At 39.7% G+C, this 25,357-nt stretch overlaps 1 protein-coding gene across 3 annotated transcripts in view; it reads left to right on the top strand.

Annotated features, from left to right (window-relative positions):
• Nucleotides 1-25,357, top strand: part of LOC133611796 (KATNB1-like protein 1) — a 157,876-nt gene that overhangs the window by 19,772 nt on the left and 112,747 nt on the right. For all 3 annotated transcript variants that reach the window (XM_061968927.2, XM_061968929.2, XM_061968928.2), the window contains exon 3: nt 17,938-18,060. In XM_061968927.2, the coding sequence (XP_061824911.1) occupies nt 17,999-18,060 (62 nt within the window). In that variant the 5' untranslated portion in view covers nt 17,938-17,998. The remainder of the gene's footprint in view (nt 1-17,937; nt 18,061-25,357) is intronic.

Raw genomic sequence — 25,357 nt, 5'->3', positions numbered from 1 at the left:
GGATTGAACATTTAGACTTAGATTTACATTTAGATTTAGCATTGAGATCAAATATTTAATAACATTTAGTTTAAACTTAATTGTGATGAAAATTAGCTAAATGTGAGAAAAGTGTGTTAAATGTGAGAAATATATATGCTAGAAAAGTGTGACTGAACGTTTACATTCGGCACCATATATACTTGCTCATTCTTCCGGGTTGATAACCTCATTTTCGTTTCGTTTAAAGCTGAAATATTCCCACTTCGGACATTTGCCTTTGCAATGATCCTTTCTTCTCCTAATTGTTGTTACCTCGCGGTGCTTCTCACTAGCGCCTAGCAAGGCTGTGTGTCTGTGCATCTTGTGTGTGTAAGCTAGAGGTTCTACTTCCACCCATCGAGACAAATATTGGGATTGACTGACTAAAGAATTAAGCCGTTTATAATAACATTAAAAAAACAAGCAAATACTCTGAAAAGGTGTGCTATTGTTTGTGCTGTGGCGCCATCTTTTGGACGAATTTGCTCACTGTAGGTGCTGTAGTGCTCGTTCTGTTGAGAACAGGCATGGGCAATTATTTTGACTCGGAGGCCACATTGGTCAGTAAAAATACATCTGTGTGTGTGCCGTAAAAGAGGGGAAAAACTAAACACAATACAAACACTTACAATATGACTGATAGAATGCTAGACACCTCAAAAAGCTGAATGGAATTTTACAGCCTTTTCGCTGAATAAAATAATGTACATAAAAATAAATAATGTGGGATTCGTAATGTTATCAATTAGCGATAAAACACTGAATATTAAGAAAATATAAACATCTCGAAATCGATCTCTTACAATAGAGCAAAATGCAACAAATATGCAACAAACACAGCGAAACATGAAAGCAATGGCCAAAAAACACCCACAGATGAATGTAATAAAAAATCATATAACCCAATCACCTTTGTGCTGAACAGAACTTTGTTGTAAAAATCTTCTTCCGTGACCCTCTGACATTAACGTCTCATACTGGCTGCAGTAAACAACGCCCGCCCACTCTGCTTATTGACTCATCTGCTTGGAGCTGACGTGACATAGATTGCCGTAATAACTAGTACAAAACTAAAAAGCGCAGATTCCAACCATTGAAATACTTTCTATAGTTCAAGACTTACAGTAATTTGAAAAATGAACTGCACATCATATTGGTTGCTCCAGTTTTGATGGTAAATGTTTAAAAGATACATTTTGAGACATGTGGCAGGCTGGTTTGAAAAGCTTAACGGGCCGCAATTTCCCCATGCCTGGTTTAGAGCTTTGAACCAGAAGTACAATTGTTGTTCTGTCTTCTGTCATCGTAGCGTTTCTACTTGAAAGGATTCTTCAATCATCACTCCAAGCAACGTTTATAAGTTTTATAGTATAACTAAAACAAATCTTACTTACTAAACTGTCCCATGTGTGATGCCTGTAGGAGTGTTTTAATGCATATCTGTGCATGCTATCATAATGTAATGAAGCCAGCGTCGTTAGCATTAGCTTAGATGCTAACACATTAACGAGTGTCCGTGTCAGTATTATTAAAGGCCTACTGAAACCCACTACTACCGACCACGCAGTCTGATAGTTTATATATCAATGATGAAATCTTAACATTACAACACATGCCAATACGGCCGGGTTAGCTTACTAAAGTGCAATTTTAAATTTCGCGTGAAATATCCTGCTGAAAACGTCTCGGTATGATGACGCTGGCACGTGACGTCACGGATTGTAGAGGACATTTTGGGACAGCATGGTGGCCAGCTATTAAGTCTGTTTTCATCGCAAAATTCCACAGTATTCTGGACTTCTTTGTTGGTGAATCTTTTGCAATTTGTTCAATGAACAATGGAGACAGCAAAGAAGAAAGCTGTAGGTGGGAAGCGGTGTATTGCGGGCGGCTGCAGCAACACAAACACAGCCGGTGTTTCATTGTTTACATTCCCGAAAGATGACAGTCAAGCTTTACCATTGGCCTGTGGAGAACTGGGACAACAGAGACTCTTACCAGGAGGACTTTGAGTTGGATGCGCAGACGCGGTACCGTGAGTACGCATGCAGCTGCGGCTTCCAAACATTTGATCGCTTGCCCGTACGTGCGTGCTGCTATGTGCATGGCACGTACGTAACTTTGGGGACTTTGGGGAAATATATGTGCTGTATGAACTTTGGGGAGGTGAACGGTACTTTGGGCTGTGGGATTGAGTGTGTTGTGCAGGTGTTTGAGTTGTATTGGCGGGTTATATGGACGGGAGGGGGGAGATGTTTGTTATGCGGGATTAATTTGTGGCATATTAAATATAAGCCTGGTTGTGTTGTGGCTAATAGAGTATATATATGTCTTGTGTTTATTTACTGTTTTAGTCATTCCCAGCTGAATATCAGTTCCCACCCGCCTCTCACAGCATCTTCCCTATCTGAATCGCTCCCACTGCCCTCTAGTCCTTCACTCTCACTTTCCTCATCCACAAATCTTTCATCCTCGCTCAAATTAATGGGGAAATCGTCGCTTTCTCGGTCCGAATCGCTCTCGCTGCTGGTGGCCATGATTGTAAACAATGTGCGGATGTGAGGAGCTCCACAACCTGTGATGTCACGTGCATATCGTCTGCTACTTCCGGTACAGGCAAGGCTTTTTTATCAGCGACCAAAAGTTGTGAACTTTATCGTCGATGTTCTCTACTAAATCCTTTCAGCAAAAATATGGCAATATCGCGAAATGATCAAGTATGACACATAGAATGGGCCTGCTATCCCCGTTTAAATAAGAAAATCGCATTTCAGTAGGCCTTTAACTTACAATGGCATTCTTTTTGTTTTGTTTAAGTTTTAAAAATTCCTCAGTAAATTCACCAAAACGTCACCATGGAGTTATTAAAGGGGAACTGCACTTTTTGGGGAATTGTGCCTCTTGTTCACAATCATTATGAAAGACATGACGACTGATGTATTTTTTTTATGCATTCTAAATAGTAAATAAATGCGATCAAAAGACTGCTTACAATGCAGCCTATGCAGGCTATATTCTGCCTATAAAGCCCTTAAAAAACATCCAAACACCTCCATTAGGGTTGTATAGACATGTTGTAGGTATACATGTAATGTAGTAACAGTCACATTTATAATAACATTTAATATTTATGTATTTTGCTCATTTTAAGCATACGCAGCGCATTGATTTAAAAAACGCATCACAATGTTCGCTTTTTTTTTCACCAAATCACTAAATATTGCTCACTGCAGACTTCATGAGAGCCAATAAACATAATAAAACATCACTTACTGTACAATGTCTGCTGTCATTGGGATGCCGACTGCTGGAATGTTCATATATTCCTGTTTAGGTGAAAAATGGCTCATAATTCTTCCCAAAAAAAAGGTGTGGTGGAACTAAGCGTCTTTTTGTGTCGTTCTCGCCATTCTTAATTGGCTGTCAAAGTGTACTAACTTGTCGGATTACGTCCTCGTTCTTCTACTGAGACGCAATATGTACAATAAAGTTTGATGAGCAATAAATCGAGGAGACAGCTCATCAGTCGTTAATGTCAACATTGGCACGCAACATTGTGATCACAGCCCTGGTATAAATAGTTTGTCTGCATTAGCGCTTATAATAACAATATCACTAATACTTGGTCAATATCCAAATTACGAAATTTAAACAGAGTGTTGTTGGCGCTTTTTGGATGGTTATTTATTGGGTTTATGGGCAGAATAAAGGACCGCCCATTGACTCTGCTGTAAGCAGACTTTTATTTATATTCGTTTACGAGTTAGAATGCAGTCAAAAAATACATTTGTCGTTATGTCTTTAATAATAATTGTGAACAATAGGCAAAATTCCAAAAAATAAGTGCAGTTCCCCTTTAAGTCTGTTTAGCTGATTGGAGAGCTTGCTGTCGCAGCTAGTTGGTCTTCTGATTTGTTTGATAAGCCATTTTACTGCCGTGTTGCAGACACCGTTTGGAAACAAAGGGCTGTCAAGTGATGAATTTTTTTAATCAGATTAATCACACTCTTGAACTGTGATCAATCATGATTAATCATTGGTAATTAGTTGCTTGCAAAACTAAAATTTGCTTAGGAAAATACCCCAATATTTGGATACAATTTGGTAGTCAGAATGTCATACAGGAACATTTTTGTCAAGTTTCACTTAATTGCAAGTCATTCATTTGCTCAAAACCTAATGATAATAAGAATAGTAAGAATTAAGTGCACAATTTGAAAGTCATAGTATAATACTGTAATAAAAACGGTCATAAACACTTTTACATGGTGCACTATTTACATCTGCATTTACTCTTCCTTAGTTTAACCAGTTGTTTAAACAAATGTTGGCGCAGTTGTGACATGTCCCGCTACCATTGTGAAGTGTGTGTGTGTGTGTGTGTGTGTTTGTGTGTGTGTGTGTGTGTGTGTGTGTGTGTGTGTGTGTGTGTGTGTGTGTGTGTGTGTGTGAGAGAGAGAGAGAGACGGTGCCTTGACGAGAAGCCAGTGTGTTGACGAGAGACATGACGGTTGCCAATAAAGAACGTGCCTCTCGATTACCTCGATTTGGTCTGTCTTTTCTGCTGGGCTTCATCTAATTACAAAACCATGGGTACACAAACAAGCTTATTTACCTTTTTGGATGGCAGTGCAGATCTCATTTTTGCACAAACTACCTCTAGTTTGTACAACGGTAGTTGGCGAAATGAACAACATCTTGCAGCACTTGTTCTTCACAGATGTTAATGTCCTAAATGCAGTGGCGGTCCATTTCGTAAATGCATTGTTTAATTTATCTGTGGTAAACACAGGTACCTCAGCCAGCATAGTTTTTTGTCCTCTCTTTGCTGTTCACACCATCCTTACGTTCATGTTTCACTTTAAGATGCTCTTTAAACTTGATGTGCGGCGATGATATGAAAGTTTGTCGCTGAAATACTAACTAATTACCTCAGATTTATCAAAAGTTCCATTTGGGTTTGTTTTGAAGGCCGCAGAACACATTACTCTAACTTTAATCACACTGCTGTGTGACATGGTCACTGCCTGTGCAATGTGCGCTGCCTTCTGGCGGTCAAAACAAACAGTGTGATAAATCCTCATTCATTTATGGTAATGCAATATATATATATTTGTTTATCATTAATCACATGTGTTAATGTTGTCAGCCCTATTGGAAACAAATATGTAAATAAACTTTTACAAAATATTTGTGTTAATAACGTATTTCACATTGTACAAACCCCGTTTCCATATGAGTTGGGAAATTGTGTTAGATGTAAATATAAACGGAATACAATGATTTGCAAATCATTTTCAACCAATATTCAGTTGAATATGCTACAAAGACAACATATTTGATGTTCAAACTGATAAAAAAAATTGTTTTGCAAATAATCATTAACTTTAGAATTTGATGCCAGCAACACGTGACAAAGAAGTTGGGAAAGGTGGCAATAAATACTGATAAAGTTGAGAATGCTCATCAAACACTTATTTGGAACATCCCACAGGTGTGCAGGCTAATTGGGAACAGGTGGGTGCCATGATTGGGTATGAAAACAGCTTCCCAAAAAATGCTCAGTCTTTCACAAGAAAGAATGGGGCGAGGTACACCACTTTGTCCACAACTGCGTGAGCAAATAGTCAAACAGTTTAAGAACAACGTTTCTCAAAGTGCAATTGCAAGAAATTCAGGGATTTCACCATCTACGGTCCATAATATAAATAAATAAATGATAAATGGGTTGTACTTGTATAGCGCTTTTCTACCTTCAAGGTACTCAAAGCGCTTTGACACTACTTCCACATTTACCCATTCACACACACATTCACACACTGATGGAGGGAGCTGCCATGCAAGGCGCTAACCAGCACCCATCAGGAGCAAGGGTGAAGTGTCTTGCTCAGGACACAACGGACATGACGAGGTTGGTACTAGGTGGGGATTGAACCAGGGACCCTCGGGTCGCGCACGGCCACTCTTCCACTGCGCCACGCCGCCCCCGTATAATATCATCAAAAGATTCAGAGAATCTGGAGAAATCACTCCACGTAAGCGGAATGGCCGGAAACCAACATTGAATGACCGTGACCTTCGATCCCTCAGACAGCACTGTATCAAAAACCGACATCAATCTCTAAAGGATATCACCACATGGGCTCAGGAACACTTCAGAAAACCACTGTCACTAAATACAGTTCGTCGCTACATCTGTAAGTGCAAGTTAAAGCTCTACTATGCAAAGCGAAAGCCATTTATCAACAACATCCAGAAACGCTGCCGGCTTCTCTGGGCCCGAGATCATCGAAGATGTACTCATGCAAAGTGGAAAAGTGTTCTGTGGTCTGACGAGTCCACATTTCAAATTGTTTTTGGAAATATTCGACATCGTGTCATCCGGACCAAAGGTGAAACGAACCATCCAGACTGTTATCGACGCAAAGTTCAAAAGCCAGCATCTGTGATGGTATGGGGGTGCATTATTGCCCAAGACATGGGTAACTTACACATCTGTGAAGGCACCATTAATGCTGAAAGGTACATACAGGTTTTGGAACAACATATGCTGCCATCTAAGCGCCGTCTTTTTCATGGATGACCCTGCTTATTTCAGCAAGACAATGCCAAGCCACATTCAGCACGTGTTACAACAGCATGGCTTCGTAAAAAAAGAGTGCGGGTACTTTCCTGGCCCGCCTGCAGTCCAGACCTGTCTCCCATCGAAAATGTGTGGCGCATTATGAAGCGTAAAATACGACAGCGGAGACCCCGGACTGTTGAACGACTGAAGCTCTACATAAAACAAGAATGAGAAAGAATTCCAATTCCAAAGCTTCAACAATTAGTTTCCTCAGTTCCCAATCGTTTATTGAGTGTTGTTAAAAGAAAAGGCGATGTAACACAGTGGTGAACATGCCCTTTCTCAACTACTTTGGCACATGTTGCAGCCATGAAATTCTAAGTTAATTATTATTTGCAAAAAAAAAATAAAGTTTATGAGTTTGAACATCAAATATCTTGTCTTTGTAGTGCATTCAATTGAATATGGGTTGAAAAGGATTTGCAAATCCTTGTATTCCGTTTATATTTACATCTAACACAATTTCCCAACTCAAATGGAAACGGGGTTTGTATATATTTGCAACTTATAGTCTGGTGCGACTGATATATGGCAAAATATTTTTCTCTTCTACAATTTGGTGGGTGCGGCTTATGTACTGGTGCGCTCCATAGTCAGGAAAATACGTTATCTAGTTTTATTAAATGTTGACATCTGTGCACAAATTCAAGTTGCAACCAATGAGAATTAGTTCATAGTTATCAGTCAAAACATTCAACTACTAAATAAACTACACACACAAAAAGTCCTCGAGGCAGCTGTACTTTGTGGTGTTTTCTACTTTGATTTGGCCTCATAGTTGGAATGCGGAACAAATACTTGTTTTATTTTGGTTTTACTGCACAGAAAGATATGCTTAATGAAAACAAAAAGGAATCTCCTTTTTTGTCAAGGCAGTAATTCATACATAAGTGGATTCCATTACTGAATGTTAAAAACCGCTGTGTTTATTTTTCCCATTCCACTGGCCTAAAAGACAGGCAGCTCTCTCTCTTGGTCAATCACATCTTTATTCCACGTTTCCTTCTAAAGGAGCTCCTTCTGCCACATGCAGCTTATTTGTGGAGTTCCAGTGGAATCTCCTGTCTCTTCTGTTTGGACCGTGCAGCGTGGTGGTGCAGACGAGAGCTGGAAGCTGTCACGGCCCACTGTCATTTTACTCTGAGACAGCTCATGGCTCAGTGGAAAATAGTGCCTGAATTCTTGGAGACAGGCGGATTTCTCTCCATCCTTTTTTATGCTTTCAACCAGTATTAGACTGAAGTTTGTCTCCTCTTCATCTGGCTTCATTTTTCAAAACAAAACAAGGCGAGTGGAAAGAAGTGGCTGTGTTATGACTTCTGTAGAATGTAATTACATCTTTGCCTGGCATAATTTGTTGCTTTTAATCTCTTAGTAAAAATGTCTGATGGGATTCACTAAAAAAAAGTTGCATGTTTAAGTCACAGAAGATAGATTACATTCTCACTTGTTATCCAGTACTTCAGTTCGGGTCAAACACTTTAAAAAAAATACTTGCTGTGTAACTACTACGAAGCCCCTAAAGGGACAAGGGGAAATATTTTTTTTAGATATGTATACATATCTGATTGATTGATTGATATATTTTTTATTCAAATATGCATGAAAACAAGAGCAAGCCTGATCCAATACAGTGCTATAGCCTTAACAGCCATTATAACAAAATGAAAACAATGGAGAATAAAAAACGAAAACAAATGAGCATTGGACTTTCTTTTTTTTTTTTTTTTACATATTTGAAAAGGAGTGAGAAGAAGTTTACACTTATTTAATCCCACCCCTTTTCTTTAAATCATAAATTACTCTGAGCTAGAACTACCTGTTCACTCTATGTACAAACTTAATAAACTTGTATATACATAAATGATAGATATATACATACATATGCACACTACACACATACATAGCCACACCATTACCACTAGTGATCATGGAAATGGTATCATGCCACCACAGCAGCACCACTGCCTCAATGGGCAGCCCCACACTCTTCTGTAACCTCAACAACCCAATATCAAAGCCCTTCTTCATCTCTGTACCTCTGGAATACCATGTACCTATACTTCTTTTTAAACTGCTTTATGTTTGGACATTGCTTTAACTCCACATTCAAACCATTCCATAATTTCACTCCAAAAATTGAAATACAAAAACTTTAAAAACAGAAATTCCCCATGTCCCTTTAGGGGCTCCGTAAACTACTGTATTTAGGCTTCTCAGCTTAACTGTTATTTATATGATTTTCACTCAGCATTCTGTTGGGGTTGCAGATCAACCGATTATCGGCCAGGCTGATTATAGGCGCTGGTATTTAGCATTTTGATGTATATCTTATCAGCCTCTTTTTAACGGTATCTGTGGTTTTTTTTGTGGTTTTTTTTACAACTACAACGTTACCGTATTTTCCGGACTGTAGAGTGCACCAATATATAAGCCACACACACTAAATTTGAGAAGAAATAAATATTTTTCCATACGTAAGACGCACGGAACTATAAGCTGCAGAACCAGTATATAGGTTGTGAAATTACGTATTTACACAGAAATAATTTGTAAATGTTTATTTACATACCTTAATTGTTTCCAAATGGTGTCCGATGCACGGCAGCAAAACGACTGATCAAACAAAACAGAGGTCATCTAGCTGTGGAAGCTAGCTCTTCAATCAGCTGAACAGACTCAATGACTCCACGGTGAGATTTTGGTTAATTTACGAAACTGAAACAATACAAAAAGAATGCTATTGTAAGTTGCTACTACTAACACAGACACTTGTAAACATGTTAGCATATTAGCTATTGCTAACGCTAGCTTCATTAGTTTACGATATCAGATACAAATATGCATGAAAACACTCCTACAGACATCACACATGGGACGGTTTAGTACAGGGGTCACCAACGCAGTGCCTGCGGGCAGGGGCGCCGAAAAGGGGGGGTAAAGGAGACGGATTCTAGGGGCCCATGATGGAGGGGGGCCCAGAGAGGCCCCTAATGATGATGAAATTATAATACAGAAAAATAATGACACTGTGTTGGGGGCCCTGTAAAGATTATTTTCATGGGGCCCAAAATCCCTAGCGGCGCCCCTGCCTGCGGGCACCAGGTAGCCCGTAAGGACCAGATGAGTAGCCCGCTGGCCTGTTCTAAAAATAGCTCAAATAGCAGCACTTACCAGTGAGCTGCCTCTATTTTTTTTTTAATTTTATTTATGTACTAGAAAGCTGGTCTCGCTTTGCTTGACATTTTTAATTCTAAGAGAGACAAAACTCAAATAGAATTTGAAAATCCAAGAAAATATTTTAAAGACATGGTCTTCACTAACTGACAAAGAAACAGATAACCGATTTGGTGTCTAGTTCAAAGTGTGACATGATGTATTTAAAAATTTGAGAGTTGACTTTTGTATTTTACATGAGTTATTATTTGTACAAACATGGTGCAAAGTAATTCATGATTTGTTAAAAAATGTTAGAGGCTAGCTAGTTAAAATGGGATATTGTGATTTCACAAGACTGTCTTAGAAGTGATCATTTGAAAATGTTCAATTTGAAAAATGTGCACTTAGAGAAAATATAAAAATAAAGTGTTGCATATTGATATTTATCTGTTTCTATATATATTTATTGTGAGAAATCATTAAGATGATCAATGTTTCCACAAAGATAAATATAATTAATTATTAATAATAACATAGAGTTAAAGGTAAATTGAGCAAATTGGCTATTTCTGGCAATTTATTTAAGTGTGTATCAAACTGGTAGCCCCTGCGATGAGGTGGCGACTTGTCCAGGGTGTACCCCGCTTTCCGCCCGATTGTAGCTGAGATAGGCTCCAGCGCCCCCCGCGACCCCAAAGGGAATAAGCGGTATAGAATGGATGGATGGAAACTGGTAGCCCTTCGCATTAATCAGTACCCAAGAAGTAGCTCTTGGTTTCAAAAAGGTTGGTGACCTCTGGTTTAGTAAGTATAAACAGTTTGAGTCATACTGTAAAACTTACAAACATTATTGGATGAAGAATCGTTTTGAGCGAGAAGATGGAATGGCACTTGTACTTCCGATTGAAAGCTCAGTCTAAACAGAAGGCCACTGCAGCACCGCAGGTACTGTGGTGAGTAAACTCGTCCAAAAGATGGCACCATAGCACAAACAATAACACACATTTTCAGTGTCTTTGCTTGTTTATTTTTACTATTTGCATAAGGGCCCCCTTCGTCACCATTAATTAGCTGCACCATTTTTTAAACCGCAGGTTTCAAAGCATAGAAAAAAAATAGCGGTTCACAGTCCGAAATTTCGTCAGCAGATACAATACATACAGTAGAAAGGGGATTTATATGACCCCCTTCGTCACGGTTTACCTGACACATAAAACTTGACAAATGTGGGGAGTGCACTATCCACTTAAGCCGCCAGATAGCAGTAGAGTGTTGCATATCTTAAAATGTGTTTTGTGGCAATTCCAACTTCGAACACAGCGTCGGTGGCTAAGTCTCGTGGTACTTTCCATTATTTTCAGCGGACTGCATTCCAAAATTATTAACCCCTCTCTTCCTGTCACGCGAGATCCACCCAGGATTTGTGTCACATAAATCCCTTCCCCACTGTAAACAATGGTACCAGTACTGAGTTTTTTTTTTTTTAATAATTAGTCAAACACTGTTCAAGCACCAGCCCGTTTGCCCAGCATGAGAAAACACACACTTTATCTTCCTCCTGCAAAGTTCTCAGTACAAGAACGAACTGATATATTCTGCTTAGCTTTCAAATCTTTCATTTTTTTCAAGGATATTAAGTTTTAATCCTTTTTTCCCCCATGTCTTACTGGTTCAGTTTTGTTTGTTTCGCTACTGCAACAAACAAACCTCCGTCCACGGCACTTAGCGTGTGGGCTCAAGTTCGAGTTTCATGCTAAGTGATTCAATTAAATAACAACGTGACACAGACAAATGGACATTATAATAACAGAAACGATATCTCTGCCAAAAATTTCAAATTTGTGTAAATATCTTGACAAATAGAATCATTATTATATTTGTAAAGAAGTAGAGGCAGCATTCTACTATTTTTTGGAACATCCAGGAATAAGTGATGTCAGCCAGCTTGAAAAATGTCTCATCCATAAGCTACATAAAGGGGCCTGGAATTGTTTTTATTTAAATGTTCGCAATATTTCTGCTATATGTTGTTTCTGCTGAGGGAATTTAAGAACAGGGCTATTGAAATACACAATAAAGAGGACCGCTGTTTCAAGAGCCCAAGGGCTCGAGGGCCAGACATCTAAATGTGGATGTTTCATCAGAAAGTGTCTCAGTAAGTTATATTTCTTTAAGACTGCATTTACTGAATTGCAAAGTAAACACATCGGTTTTCACACTGCACTGTCAATAAATGTATTAGTCTGCCCTTGCTATTCGTCTCCAGTGTGTGCAGATAATCAAAAGCATGAAGAAAAATAAGCTCCAGTTTTTGTTGAGGATTAATGTTTTTTCTTTTGAATTATTTTCCTTCTTTAGTTTTATGTATTTACACTTTTTTCTTCATTTGGATTTGTCAAACGGAAAACATAAACATAAAATAAACATCACAAGTATAACATCCATTGTGTATTTTACATAAATAATGTCCATTGTGTATTTTAAATAAATAAAATAGAAGGTTTAGTGTTGATATATATTTACACAACACACAACACATTAAACATTTCACACACTGTATGTGGCTTATCACAATTAGCGTTGTTGCCCTCCACTGGTCAAATTTACCACTACACATATTGAACGTGGTTTGCTTGGCAGAGTTACTCTCAGACAAAAAAAACAACATGACCACGAATACAAAAGACATCGCTAAGTCAGCAATTTGAATACAAAGCAAACTAAATATCTTCATGCACAATATCTACTTACAAATGAAGCATACACTTGAGTATTTCTACCATTGTTGCTGCTTGTCTCGGGGGCAGAACATTCATACTTTGTTGTCTATTCATTGTTAAAAGTCAGATTTTTGCAATTTATTTTGGTGTTTTTTTTAGAGTTGAATGAGTAGTCTTTTTTTGTCCAGTCCAGCTATTCGGGCAACTCATTTTGTTGATGTAGATTCCCATATTTGCTGTACAGATTTACTTTACAAAATAAGTGTGGGATATTTCTCTTGTTCTCTAGTTGAATGTGATTTTATTAAATGGATTTATATTAATGTTTGGCGCAGCCGAACCGGAGCTAGAGGGGATAGAAATAAGAAAAAAGGACGCCAGAGGGGGATAAGACAGTGAGACAACAACAACAACAACAAACACAAAAATAACAATACCAACCACAACAACAACACAACAGCATCAGCAAATATGATAAGTACAAATATGATACGAAAAGTGATAGCAAAGAAGCAGTTAGTGAAGTAAATATTAATAACACAGAAATGACAATGAACATTATTACACTACAAATAGAGCAATAACAATACCAATATAAATAGTACTAATGATAATGAATAATAACAATGATTACCTTTATTATCAACAATACAATTGTTTCAAATGCAACAATACATATATTTAATGATAACTTCAATGACAAAAGAAAGCAGATACATGGAGAGGAAGACAGAGAAGTGAACTGTATCAACCTTGTAGATTGTTATAAACAGATTAAGCTTTGCCAGTGTGCCGTGTGTTACCCAGCTTCTCCTAGGTGTTATTGGTTTCATCAAGCCTATTTGGGTGATGTTCGGCGGGCCAAATAAAAAGCTTTGGCGGGCTGGATGTGGCCTGCGGGCCGCCAGTTGGATGGACTTGCTTTACAGTGTATTAAATCCATAAACAGCTATAACATTTGATAAAATTGAGTAGATGGCGAGTTATTGTGATGTAGGGAAATCCATATGTTACCAAGATTTCCCAGAATATTTACCATATTTTGAAATGCAAATGTTGATGCTCCTCTTCAACACACGTAATAAAGGTGTTTGTGAAATCAATCACACTAGTGCTGCATTAAACGTTATGTCACTACTGGTCCGAAGTGTCCTCAAAAATAATGTTAAAAAAAACAACTTAAATCTTTGTCCAGCTGTTTATTGACAAAACTATTCATGTTTAAATAACTTTTACTGCAAATAAATATCGGCTCCAAATATCTGCTATCGGCCTTGTTGATCAATCAATCAATCAAAGTTTACTTATATAGCCCTAAATCACAAGTGTCTCAAAGTCCTGCACAAACCACAACGACATCATGCTCAGATCCCACATCAGGGCAAGAAAAAACTCAACCCAATGGGATTACAATGAGAAACCTTGGAGGGGACCGGGCGACCGGTGCAATGGACGTTGAATGGATCTAGCATAATAGTGTGAGAGTCCAGTCCATAGTGAGGCCAGCAGGAGATAATCTTGAGTGGAGATAGGTCAGCAGCGCAGAGACGTCCCCAACTGATGCACAGATGAGTGGTCCACCCTGGGTCCCGACTTTGGACAGCTAGTGCGTCATCTGTGGTCACCAAATCTGTGCCCCCCTCTCCTTCGTGGAGAGAAGGGGCACAGATTTGGTGACCACAGATGAATTAAATGCTTCTACTGAGGTAGCATCTCTAACTGTTACCAGGAGGGCTTTCCATAGTACTGGAGCCCGAATAGAAAACGCTCTATAGCCCGCAGACTTTTTTTGGGCTCTGGGTAAACTAAAAAGCCAAAGTTCTTTGAACGCAGATTTCTTGCCGGGACATATGGTACAATACAATCAGCAAGATAGGCTGGAGCTAGACCGTGTAGTATTTTATACGTAAGTAGTAAAACCTTAAAGTCACATCTTAAGTGCACAGGAAGCCAGTGCAGGTGAGCCAGTATAGGCGTAATATGATCAAACTTTCTTGTTTTTGTCAAAAGTCTAGCAGCCCCATTTTGTACCAACTGTAATCTTTTAATGCTAGACATAGGGAGACCCAAAAATAATGCGTTACAGTAATCGAGACGTAATGTAATGAACGCATGATTAATGATCTCAGCATCGCCAGTGGACAAAATGGAACGGATTTTAGCGATATTACGGAGATGAAAGAAGGCCGTTTTAGTAACACTATTAACTTGTGACTCAAACGAGAGAGTTGGGTCGAAGATAATACCCAGATTCTTTACCGAGTCGCTTTGTGTAATTGTTTGGTTGTCAAATGTTAAGGTGGTATTATTAAATAGAAGTCGGTGTTTAGCAGGACCGATAATCAGCATTTCCATTTTCTTAGCGTTGAGTTGCAAAAAGTTAGCGGACATCCATTGTTTAACTTCATTAAGACACGCCTCCAGCTGACTACAATCCGGCGTGTTGGTCAGCTTTAGGGGCATGTAGAGTTGGGTGTCATCAGCATAACAGTGAAAGCTAACACCGTATTTGCATATGATGTCACCTAGCGGCAGCATGTAAATACTGAAGAGTGCAGGGCCAAGAACCGAACCCTGGGGAACTCCACACGTTACCTCAACATATTCCGAAGTCACATTGTTATGGGACACGCACTGCATTCTGTCAGTAAGATAAGAGTTAAACCACAAGGGTTTACAGAGACTGTTAGACACTAAGTGTTCATTTAGCTGCTGTGCAACAATTTTTTCGAGGATTTTCGAAATAAACAGAAGGTGGGACACTGGCCGGTAGTTTACCATGAGGTCAGGATCGAGGTTAGGTCTTTTGAGCAGAGGATGAATAACCGCTTTTTTTAATCTTAGGGGAACAGTGCCAGAGGAAAGTGATGTTTATAATATTTAGCACTGATGGTCCTAATATTACAAACAGTTCCTTGATAAGTTTCCCAGGAAGTGGGTCAAGTAAACATATTGTTTGTTTTATCCCATTTACACGCTAACAATTTCTCTAATGTTATTTCATCAAAAAGAGAGAGACTATTTTGGAGGGCAATATCTGTCGTATATACATTTGTATCTCTGTTAATAGAACCCAGTTGTAGCTGGGATGCGTCGTCTTTAATCTCCTTTCTAATGAGTTCAATTTTCTTATTAAAGAAATTCATAAAGTCATCTGTCAAGTGGGTAGAGCTACTGCGAGGAGTCCCTTGTTGGGTTAGCGATGCTACTGTACCGAACAAATATTTAGGATCGTTTTTGTTGAGGCGGATGATATTTGAGTAGTAATTAGCTTTATCTAAGATAAGCGTGCGTTTATAAGTTATTAAACTATCACTCCATGCTTGATGGAAAACCTCAAGTTTAGTCGCGCGCCATTTGCGTTCCAGCTTTCTACATGATAGTTTAAGAGCTCTAGTTTCTTCTGTAAACCATGGGGTACGCTTTTTAGGGGCCTTTTTTAGCTTTAGCAGTGCTATACTATCAATGGTGTTGCGCAGGGAGTCGTTAAAGTTATTAGTGAGGTTATCAATAGAGCCCACATCATTTGGGAATAGCGCCATTACCGAAGGCAGCAGGCCAGCAAGAGTCGTTGTTGTGACAGCATTAATGTTGCAGCTGCTAAGCAGTGATTATTATTAGCTTGTTGACAATGAGCCAGAACTTCGAATTTTATAAGGTAATGACGTGACTTTACTTTAGTATACGGGAGTATCATAACTTTGGAGGTGGTGACACCCCTGACAAGCACTAGATAATGTATTATTTGTGTAAGACCACAGCTATCAATTATAGTTCGGAGCGCCACGCACGGAGGGTCTGATGGGGTATTCATATGGATATTAAATTCCCCCATTATAACTATATTGTCGGCGTGCGTCACGAGATCAGCGACGAACTCTGAAAATTCACTGATAAAGCCCGAATAGGTCTCAGGGGGCGGTAGATAACAGCCAGGTAGAGAGGCAGCAGTGCGACAGACCTCATAGTAAGCACCTCAAATTATTTATATTTATTACTTAGGTTAGGGGTAAGGTTAAGGTTTTCATTGTATATTATTGCCACTTGTTAAGTGAGACTAATCTGCTATACCTCTCATCATTGCCTCTCGCAGGCAGGGCGCCAGAGACAAGTACTCGATGCCTGGACATCTTTCTAGCGAGATTACAAGTTCTAGCTATATTCCTCTTTGTAATCTCTTGACTGTTTCATTCTAATGTCATTGGAGCTAACGTGTACAACTATGTTCTCATAGCTAGTGGTGCGATTAGCCTGTCGTACGTGTTTACTAGACCTGTTGCGAGTTAGCTCCCTAAGATTAGCTTCAATGGCAGGTGCTCTGGCCCCGGGAATACACTTAATTGTGGCTGGTTTGCTAAGCTTTATGTTTCGGGTGATGGAGTCCCCTATGACTAAAGTGTGGTGCCCGGTAGACTGGGGTGTAGGACTAGCCAAAGGGCTAAATATATAATGCGTCTCAACCGACTCACCATTGCTTATAGGCCGCTTAGGGCTGCTATAAGCTGGGCTAGTTAGCTCGCTACAGCTAATGCTAGGAGATGTGTCCGCAACATCTAAAGTTAGGAGATTACTCTGCTCTAACTGGCGGACACGGCCCTCTAGCAGAGCCAACCTATCCATGAGAACGGTGCACGAAGAACAGGGAGCCATACTCACAGTATTTCTTTCACCGAGTCAACTTCTTGCTGTCTTCAGAGAAGTGGTCGCGACATGTGGGGAGCAGACGCCTTCAGACCGACGACGCCTTTCGCCGCGCTAGCTTTGTTAGCTTATCAGATAGCTTGCTGAGAGAGGGGCGGTGAGACAGAGATCGGGTGATTTGCAAGTAAATAAGACTACTAAGTATGTTTGGGAAGTAGTAAAGAAAGCTGTAAAACAATTAGAAGCACAGATAGAACGATACTTAGCTTTTTCGCAACAGAAACAGCGAGCAGTCAGCGAGCAGTCACTCCCTTGTCACTTGTTGACTACTAAAAATCAGTATCTGTCAGCCCTGAGAAAAACGTATCTGTTGATCTTTAGTTTGCATTGTCTGGTTACAGTGTTATCATATCCGGTTTGTTGATGTAATCAGCGTTCACACTTGACAGAGGACAGTGTTGCCACAAAACGATGATTATCGTATGTGTAAAAAAAAAAAAGTATATACCATAATGTGTGATAATTTCACCGCTTTAAAATGTGGCTGTTAGCAAACACAAACAGGACACTTGCTGCAATGCGTCTGATGTCATGCATTGTCTCACAGTCCGTGTCTCTTTACAGCCAATCAAGGCATGACGTAGCATGAGTGACGATTGCATAGCACAATAACACAAAACAAAAACGAACAATGGCCACATGAAGGCAAGGGCACAAAGGTTTTAGTAGTTAAATTCAGTTGATTGATGTTTGTTTCTTATGTTTTAACAGATTCTGGTCTCTGTCTGCCATACAGACAGTGGATAATCTTGGTTGGAACTTCCTTTGGTGGATGTGTAGTCCAATGCGAGGGCAGCACTGTTGGTTATTGATCGCATGGTTTGGTCACCTCAGGTAGGATGCTGGTGTATCTGTCTGTGATGTGTTTATGATCTTCCCATACTGCCATCGCTCTGCGCGTGGCGCAAACTCACAACCATCCGATTGAAAGAAGATGTGTGCTAGCCACTAGGCTAAAGCCTGAGCTGGGAACCCAGCGGCTAGCACACAATTTTCAAGCTGTCGGGGTGAGGTTTATCAACATACTTCTGGCGCAGCCACTCCGGTTGGCCCCCGTTACACTGACATGTGCCTTTCTAGTTTGCCTTTTCCCCTCCAGGTTCTGCGTTCTCTACTCTTTGTCTTCCTTGCAGCCTGTCCTGACAGCTGTTCGCCAATTGACACGATCGTCAGCCAGAGTTTCCTAATCATTCACATTAATGCATGTGGCTTTGAAGTCGTGTTTGCACACGTCTTTGTGACAAAAGACTGGGCGTCTGGTAGCACGAGTTATTTCTGCCTCGCGGCACACTCTGCCTGGCAGTCTTGCTTGCTCTTCGCGATATTTACGTTGGCTCCTGTTTTCACCACGCTTTTTGTATTTTTTCGTAGTGTAAGACGTTCTCGCTGTTCGCCCCTGGTGATTATCTTGGTTTTCTGGCTCCACACTTGACTTCTGTCTGAGTTTTTGTACTTGTTGTCCAACCTATTGGAATAAATCACCTTCTTACCTGCGCTTTGCTTCCGGACGTTCTTCTGCATCTTGGGGAAACGACCATCTATGAAAATTGAAAATCTATGAAACCCCGACGTGACACCTACTCATTTGATTTGTGACCTCTCACGCCACGAGATGCTGATGGACATTTGTGCATTTAGCTGATGTTCTTGACGAGCATAGGCTGGCCATGATTTGTTGCAAAATAAAATGTTTTTTAGTAGACATGGTAAATGGGTAATACTTGTATAGCGCTTTTCTACCTTCAAGGTACTCAAAGCGCTTTGACACTATTTCCACATTCACACACACAATCACACACTGATGGCGGGAGCTGCCATCAGTGTAACCACGACCCATCAGGAGCAAGGGTGAAGTGTCTTGCTCAAGGACACAACAGACGTGACGAGGTTGGTAGAAGGTGGGGATTGAACCAGGAACCCTCAGGTTGCTGGCACGGCCACTCTTGCAACAGCGCCACGCCGTGCTGAGTACACCCTCAGGTTGGTGTGCAGGCGAAGTTTTGGATTTAACGAGACATCCTTTGAGAGGGGACCGAAGGTCATGGCTGCCTTGTCAATAAGTTTGCTGTGATGGAAGTGGTTTCTGATGACAGTTGAACCAAGATACTTGAAGGATTTTACTGTATCGAAGAGCTGATCAAAGTCATAAATGCTTGGCTCAGTTGGGCCATGACTTCAGTTTTCTTTATAAAGATAGCGAGTCCAAAGCATTGGCATGGTTTAGAAAAGCAGTCTATCAGAGCTTGTAGCCCATCCACCGATGATATACAGAGTCTGTAGTAATGTTTTTGATATAGCAGATGATCTTCAGAAGTGTCAAATTGAATATTTATGCTAATTGTCCTTAAAATATGATACTTTTAAGGGTCTCGTCCGATAATACGTCATTTCCTGTCTGCCAACACTGACTGAGGCCCATCTCTCAAGTGGTCTCAAACAAACCATGCCAGCAGAGCAAACAGACTAGTGTGAACACACCCTAATTAGACGGGAAGTTTTTATTAATCTAAAACATCATGCACTTTCACTCTTTTAATACACTATTGATAATGTAATAGATTATGATAGTAGGAATGGCATAATAAGTGAATAATTAATCATGTTGTGAGGCAATTTAATCTAAATTGAGTGCTCCCATCAGCTGTAACCAGCAGAGTAGCTTTTGAGTCAATGTCAACTAGGCTAAAAATCGACTGCCCACCAGGAATACCAATAAAGCACTGCTTTAAACTATTGAACCCATGTTCTAAACATTTTGTCAAAAAACTCAATCAATTCAATTTCATTTTGAGCTCTATCTCCACCATACTTGCCAACCCTCCCGGATTTTCCGGGAGACTCCCGAAATTCAGCGCCTCTCCCGAAAACCTCGCGGGACAAATTTTCTCCTGAAAATCTCCCGAAATTCATGCGGACCTGAGTGACATGTCGACAGCCTGTTTTCACGTCCGCTTTCCCACAATATAAACAGCGTTCCTGCCCAATCACGTTATAACTGTAGAATGATCGAGGGCGAGTTCTTGGTTTCTTATGTGGGTTTATTGTTAAGCAGTTTCATTAACGTCCTCCCAGCGCGGTAACAACACACAACAGCAGTCACGTTTTTGTCTACCGTAAAGCAGTTTGTCTGCCGTAAACAGCAATGTTGTGACACTCTTAAACAGGACAATACTGCCATCTACTGTACATGCATATGTGACAATAACATCTAGATGAATGAGAACATTCATAGAAATAAAACATACTGTACATGCATATGTGACAATAACATCTACGGCTTTTAGAGAGTGCAGTGCACAACTGTGCACACAACAAGGAGATGAAGCAGAATGCATCATCAGAGAGGGTGTTCAGCATGGTTAGAAAAATAGTGACAGAGAATAGAACAAGGATGGACAATTCAACCCTTAATTCAACAATGAGTAGATGAGTGTTATGTGTGTGTATATGTGTAAATAAATGAACACTGAAATTCAAGTAATTCTCTTATTTATATATATATATAATAAAATAAATATATATATACAGCTAGAATTCACTGAAAGTCAAGTATTTCTTATATATTTCTTATATATATATATACATATCTATATATATATATATATATATATATATATATATATATATATATATATATATATATATATATATATATATATATATATGAAATACTTGACTTGGTGAATTCTAGCTGTAAATACACTCCTCCCCTCTTAACCATGCCCCCAACCACGCCCCCCCCCCGACCACACACCCCCACCTCCCGAAATCGGAGGTCTCAAGGTTGGCAAGTATGATCTCCACATTTCTGTAGTAGCCTAGTCCACAAATATTGTATTAGTATTCATGATTGTATGACATTATTAACAATGTGTTAAAGTTCTGCTGAGTTGATAACTGTTCATACTAGTTGCTGCTCAGTGGCTAGTTTAGATGAAACCATTTCAACTGGCAGTTTATGTAAGAGGTTTATATTATTTAGGACTTACCATCATCAAAAATGCACTGCAAAAGTAAATAGTTTCACTTGAGCTTGACCTCTTTGTAAACCGTTTTGACAAAGGAGCTTCTTAAACTTATTTGTTAACATTATATACGATATTCTATTCAGCACTGAATTCTAGCTGATTATACCTAACTTTTCTCTTTCATGTCTACTCCAGCTTTAATTGATTGATTTCCAGTCATAGATTAATATACTTGCCAGAAACGATTTCATTGCTATAAACACATTTTTGGGGGTTGGGTCTGATGTCACACAAACTTACTGGAAGTCCCATTGGAGGCCATTTTATGATTTGCAGAGGACAATGTTGACCACCACATGGGCATAAAACTGGTGTCTTAGAGTGTTAAAAAGCTTCTCTGAGTCAGTGAATGCTTCAATTAAACTTGTATATATATAAACTTGTATTACGATGTTGAGTAGGAATAGCCACAAACATTTATTAACCAAATGATGGTTAAGAATTGAGTCTTGTTGTAACTAAAGTAAAATAGAGGGCACTACATCCAAGCAAACAGCTATGGGAACTGTAACTTTTGCAGGCAGCATCATTTTGCTCAATACAACACTAGAAAGAAGAATTCTGAACATTTAAAAAAATGTATTTGTTTCACAATTCCAAATCTTATGCAACCTTAATCAATCACCAATATTACCAGTATCGGGATAAAGCAAGTCAGAGTCAATTCTCATTTCAAACTTTGAATTCAACTAATTTACTCTGTGATTTAGTTCATGCCAGACGTATCTGTCATTCTCAATTGTTTTGGGCAGCATAGCTGTCAATTTATCAGAGAAACAGAATAGTCTTCCTGGCACAATATGGTGTTCTCAAGTCTACCAGGAGTGTAACAGGAAAAGCTTGAATGAAGTCTTGACAGAAATTCTGAGATCTTTTTATCCAAGCTTGGTCTCACTTGAGGTCTTTGCTGTGCCGGGGATCATTGCACAGCTCCTTACAATATTCTGCAGTGGCTAGTCCAATGAGATGAGTCAGGGTGAACAAGAAAACGGTATTGCAATGAAGTCACTGTTAATTAGAGCCTAATCTAAATTGAGTAACACAATGGCTCAGAGCAGCAAGATTCAACATCTGCTGCTTAACTTTTCTGTCGCCATCATATTAGAAAATATGACGATTGGAAATCATGTGACTGAAAAAACCTTCGGGCCATCATCTGGTCCTCGTTAACGCCCAACAGTGGTCCTTGTGTGATGCTGGGTTCAACTAATCTTGTCATTTTTTAAAGTTTTTTTTTTTTTTTTACTGTTGGACCTTTTTTTGCCAACTTATAAAAGATTGTCCAAGAACAACAGCTGAGTCTCACTGGAACTGACATAGGATTTAACGTTGATTTCAAAGCACTCCGGGTTCAACACTGAAAGTGTTTCGAGACGACATGCTTCAAAAGGACACTGCAAATCACTCTAGATCTATTCTTGTGTATTTGTCATTTTACCCAGAACTCACAGCAGTGGCGGGCCGAGCGTTTCTCACCTAAGCCTTCAGGGATGTCCTACTTAGTCCGACTTCACCTCTCAAAATACCGTAATTTATGTCACAACACGGACACGGCTGGACATGCTGTACAGAAACACACTTGCACACTACCGCGTATTGAAACCCCTCAACAGTGTACCAAGGGTCTATTTTTCGGCTAATTTAACATTCAATAAACCCACATCAGCAATTAAAACATATCTTATGTGGTACTGTCAAAATTAAAAGAATTGTATAAAACAAATAAAACATGAAAAAATACAATATTTGAACTCACAATTTGTAGCACCCATCCGATGCCGTATAAGCCTGTGGTACCGTCGTAGTAGGTTGATTTGTGTGAAAGTAGCGGGCAAACCATTTCACCGCCGGTGATGTGCCAAAATGTGATTGCCTGCCAACAATGTATTTCCTTCGCGGGAGCGCGCACCGCTCGCTAAACCTGCATTGCTTGGCTTCGTATGTCCACAGCGGATTACTAGGTGTAAGACAAACACTTTATTTTTGTGGTTATTGTACCGGTGAGGTTCCTGTGGCTTTCTATGGCTCGTATGGCTCCGGTGCCACTTCCTGTTTTTGCAACTTGTGGTTGGATATTCACTTGGATACTCACCAAGTTAGTATCCAATCACAGGACGCGTAAATGTCAGGGCCAGCTAGAAGGCCTTACTGACAACATCTCGTGATCTGATTGGCTGTCACAATTATCTATCAACTGTATGTACATGTTCACTTACAGTGCACAGACGCCCGCATTGTTAATTCTGAAGGCCACGGGCAGATTTTGTACAATATGGCAACATAAGCTAGCTGAATTGTGATTGGATAACCTAAAAACAATAGCACTGGAAGGAGCATATTATGACATGAAGAGAATATGAATACTTTTAGATATTTAGGGACAATAAATAATAAAATACTTTTATCTTTAATTATGATCATGATTTCTGACGTTAGGCCAGCAGAGAAGGCCTTGCTGGCCCTGACGGCCCACCACTGACGCACACTGAACACACTCCCTTCCCAAGGCTGACCATAGGGAGAACTGTGGGAATGTGTAGAGGCTGATAAGATGCTTTTGAGTCAGGAATCCCAACGGATGACTCACACCTCGATGGCTGCTGTTTGAATGTGTCACCACCGTGGAAATGGGCGAAATTTAGGCTCCACGTCCGTTCACTTGACAGAAGCTGTGTTGATAAATGACATTCATTAAGAACAAAATCAGATGTGCTCACATCGCAAGAATGTGATGCTTCATGTTGGCCTTTTTCAAACTGAAATTTGTACAAGGAAAATATGATAGATTAGCACTCAGTGGCAATCAGATGTTTGCCAGGGTGGAACACAAATGCCAGTTAAGGCTGGTATTTACTCTCGCGTCACGTAGCTTGCTATCCCCTCTGACGGCGTCTTGGTTGATTTATAGCTCTTCTGTGGGGGACTGACTTGTGAATTGCAAATGCCTTCCAAACCACTAAGGGGCAGTGTCTACAGAAGAAGCAACCACAGCTGTCGTTGCATTCTTGAGAAGAGTGAGCAATGACAACCACAACATTGACGCCCTCGTTGGCACTGGAACTAATCATTCAGAAACATAAATTTAGTATTGATAGACGTTTTACTCATAAACCAGGGTAAAATACATTTGTGAAGCTGGACTGTGTCACCACGCAGGACTAACAAATTTTCAACGCAATTCACCCATTCGGGACATAGGAGAAGAGAGAGCTATGCAATTGTAAAAAAACAAAACTGTTAAATAACTATCTCACACTATTATGTTTGATCCACTATGGACTGGAATCTCACAATATGATGCTAGATCCCAGTGACGTGCAGTCAGGGGAGGCAGGTGAGGCGGGCCCATCATGGAAAGAAAAATTTTTTAAAAAGAAAACATTTTTTTTTAATTGTTATATGTATCCAGTGATTATACTATAAAGTTATTTTCCATTTAACTTCACCAGTTTTAGATTCTTTTTTATTCAAAATCGCTGAATTTTCACATTTGCCGTTCAAATACTGAGAAGAGACTTGCGGTGAGTCAGCAGCCAGTTGAGGCACGTCACTGAGTTGAGCCTCACCATGGATTGCGCAATGACTCGGCTAACTGCTGGCCTGCTGTGCAGTGAGACCGTATTGCTATATGAATTATATTATACATTTCCATAGTTTAGTTAGCTGAGGAGTATAATGTACAGTGTATTTTGTCAACATCTGTATGTGTGTAACGTATTTCTTGTGCTGAGCAATCATAAAACGGCTGCGAAGACGCACTGGCTGAGGCTCGCAGTAATCCCGCCTCATGGTGGTAGAGGGCGGTAGTGATCCCAGGGAGCATTTCTGCGACTACTCGGCTGCAGAAGAAGTGACAACAAGCAGCAACAGCTAGCAGCGATCGTTTATTTGTTCCTCTTGCCTGAACTTTTAACATGGAGGATTACATATCTAAAATAAAACAATTTTCTAAACTGGACTTTCAATCGAAGCAGGAGGTAATACTTAAAAGAAGATCTCCATCGAGACAGAGAGACTTTTAAAACTGAAGAAAGATAAGGAAGACTTCTATAAACAAGTTATCGATGCTTTTGTTCAAAAGGAGCAGCGCATGGACTTCATTT

The sequence above is a fragment of the Nerophis lumbriciformis genome, linkage group LG08, assembly GCF_033978685.3.
Source record: "Nerophis lumbriciformis linkage group LG08, RoL_Nlum_v2.1, whole genome shotgun sequence".
Lineage (NCBI taxonomy): Eukaryota > Metazoa > Chordata > Actinopteri > Syngnathiformes > Syngnathidae > Nerophis > Nerophis lumbriciformis.
This window is presented reverse-complemented; position numbering and strand designations above follow the sequence as displayed.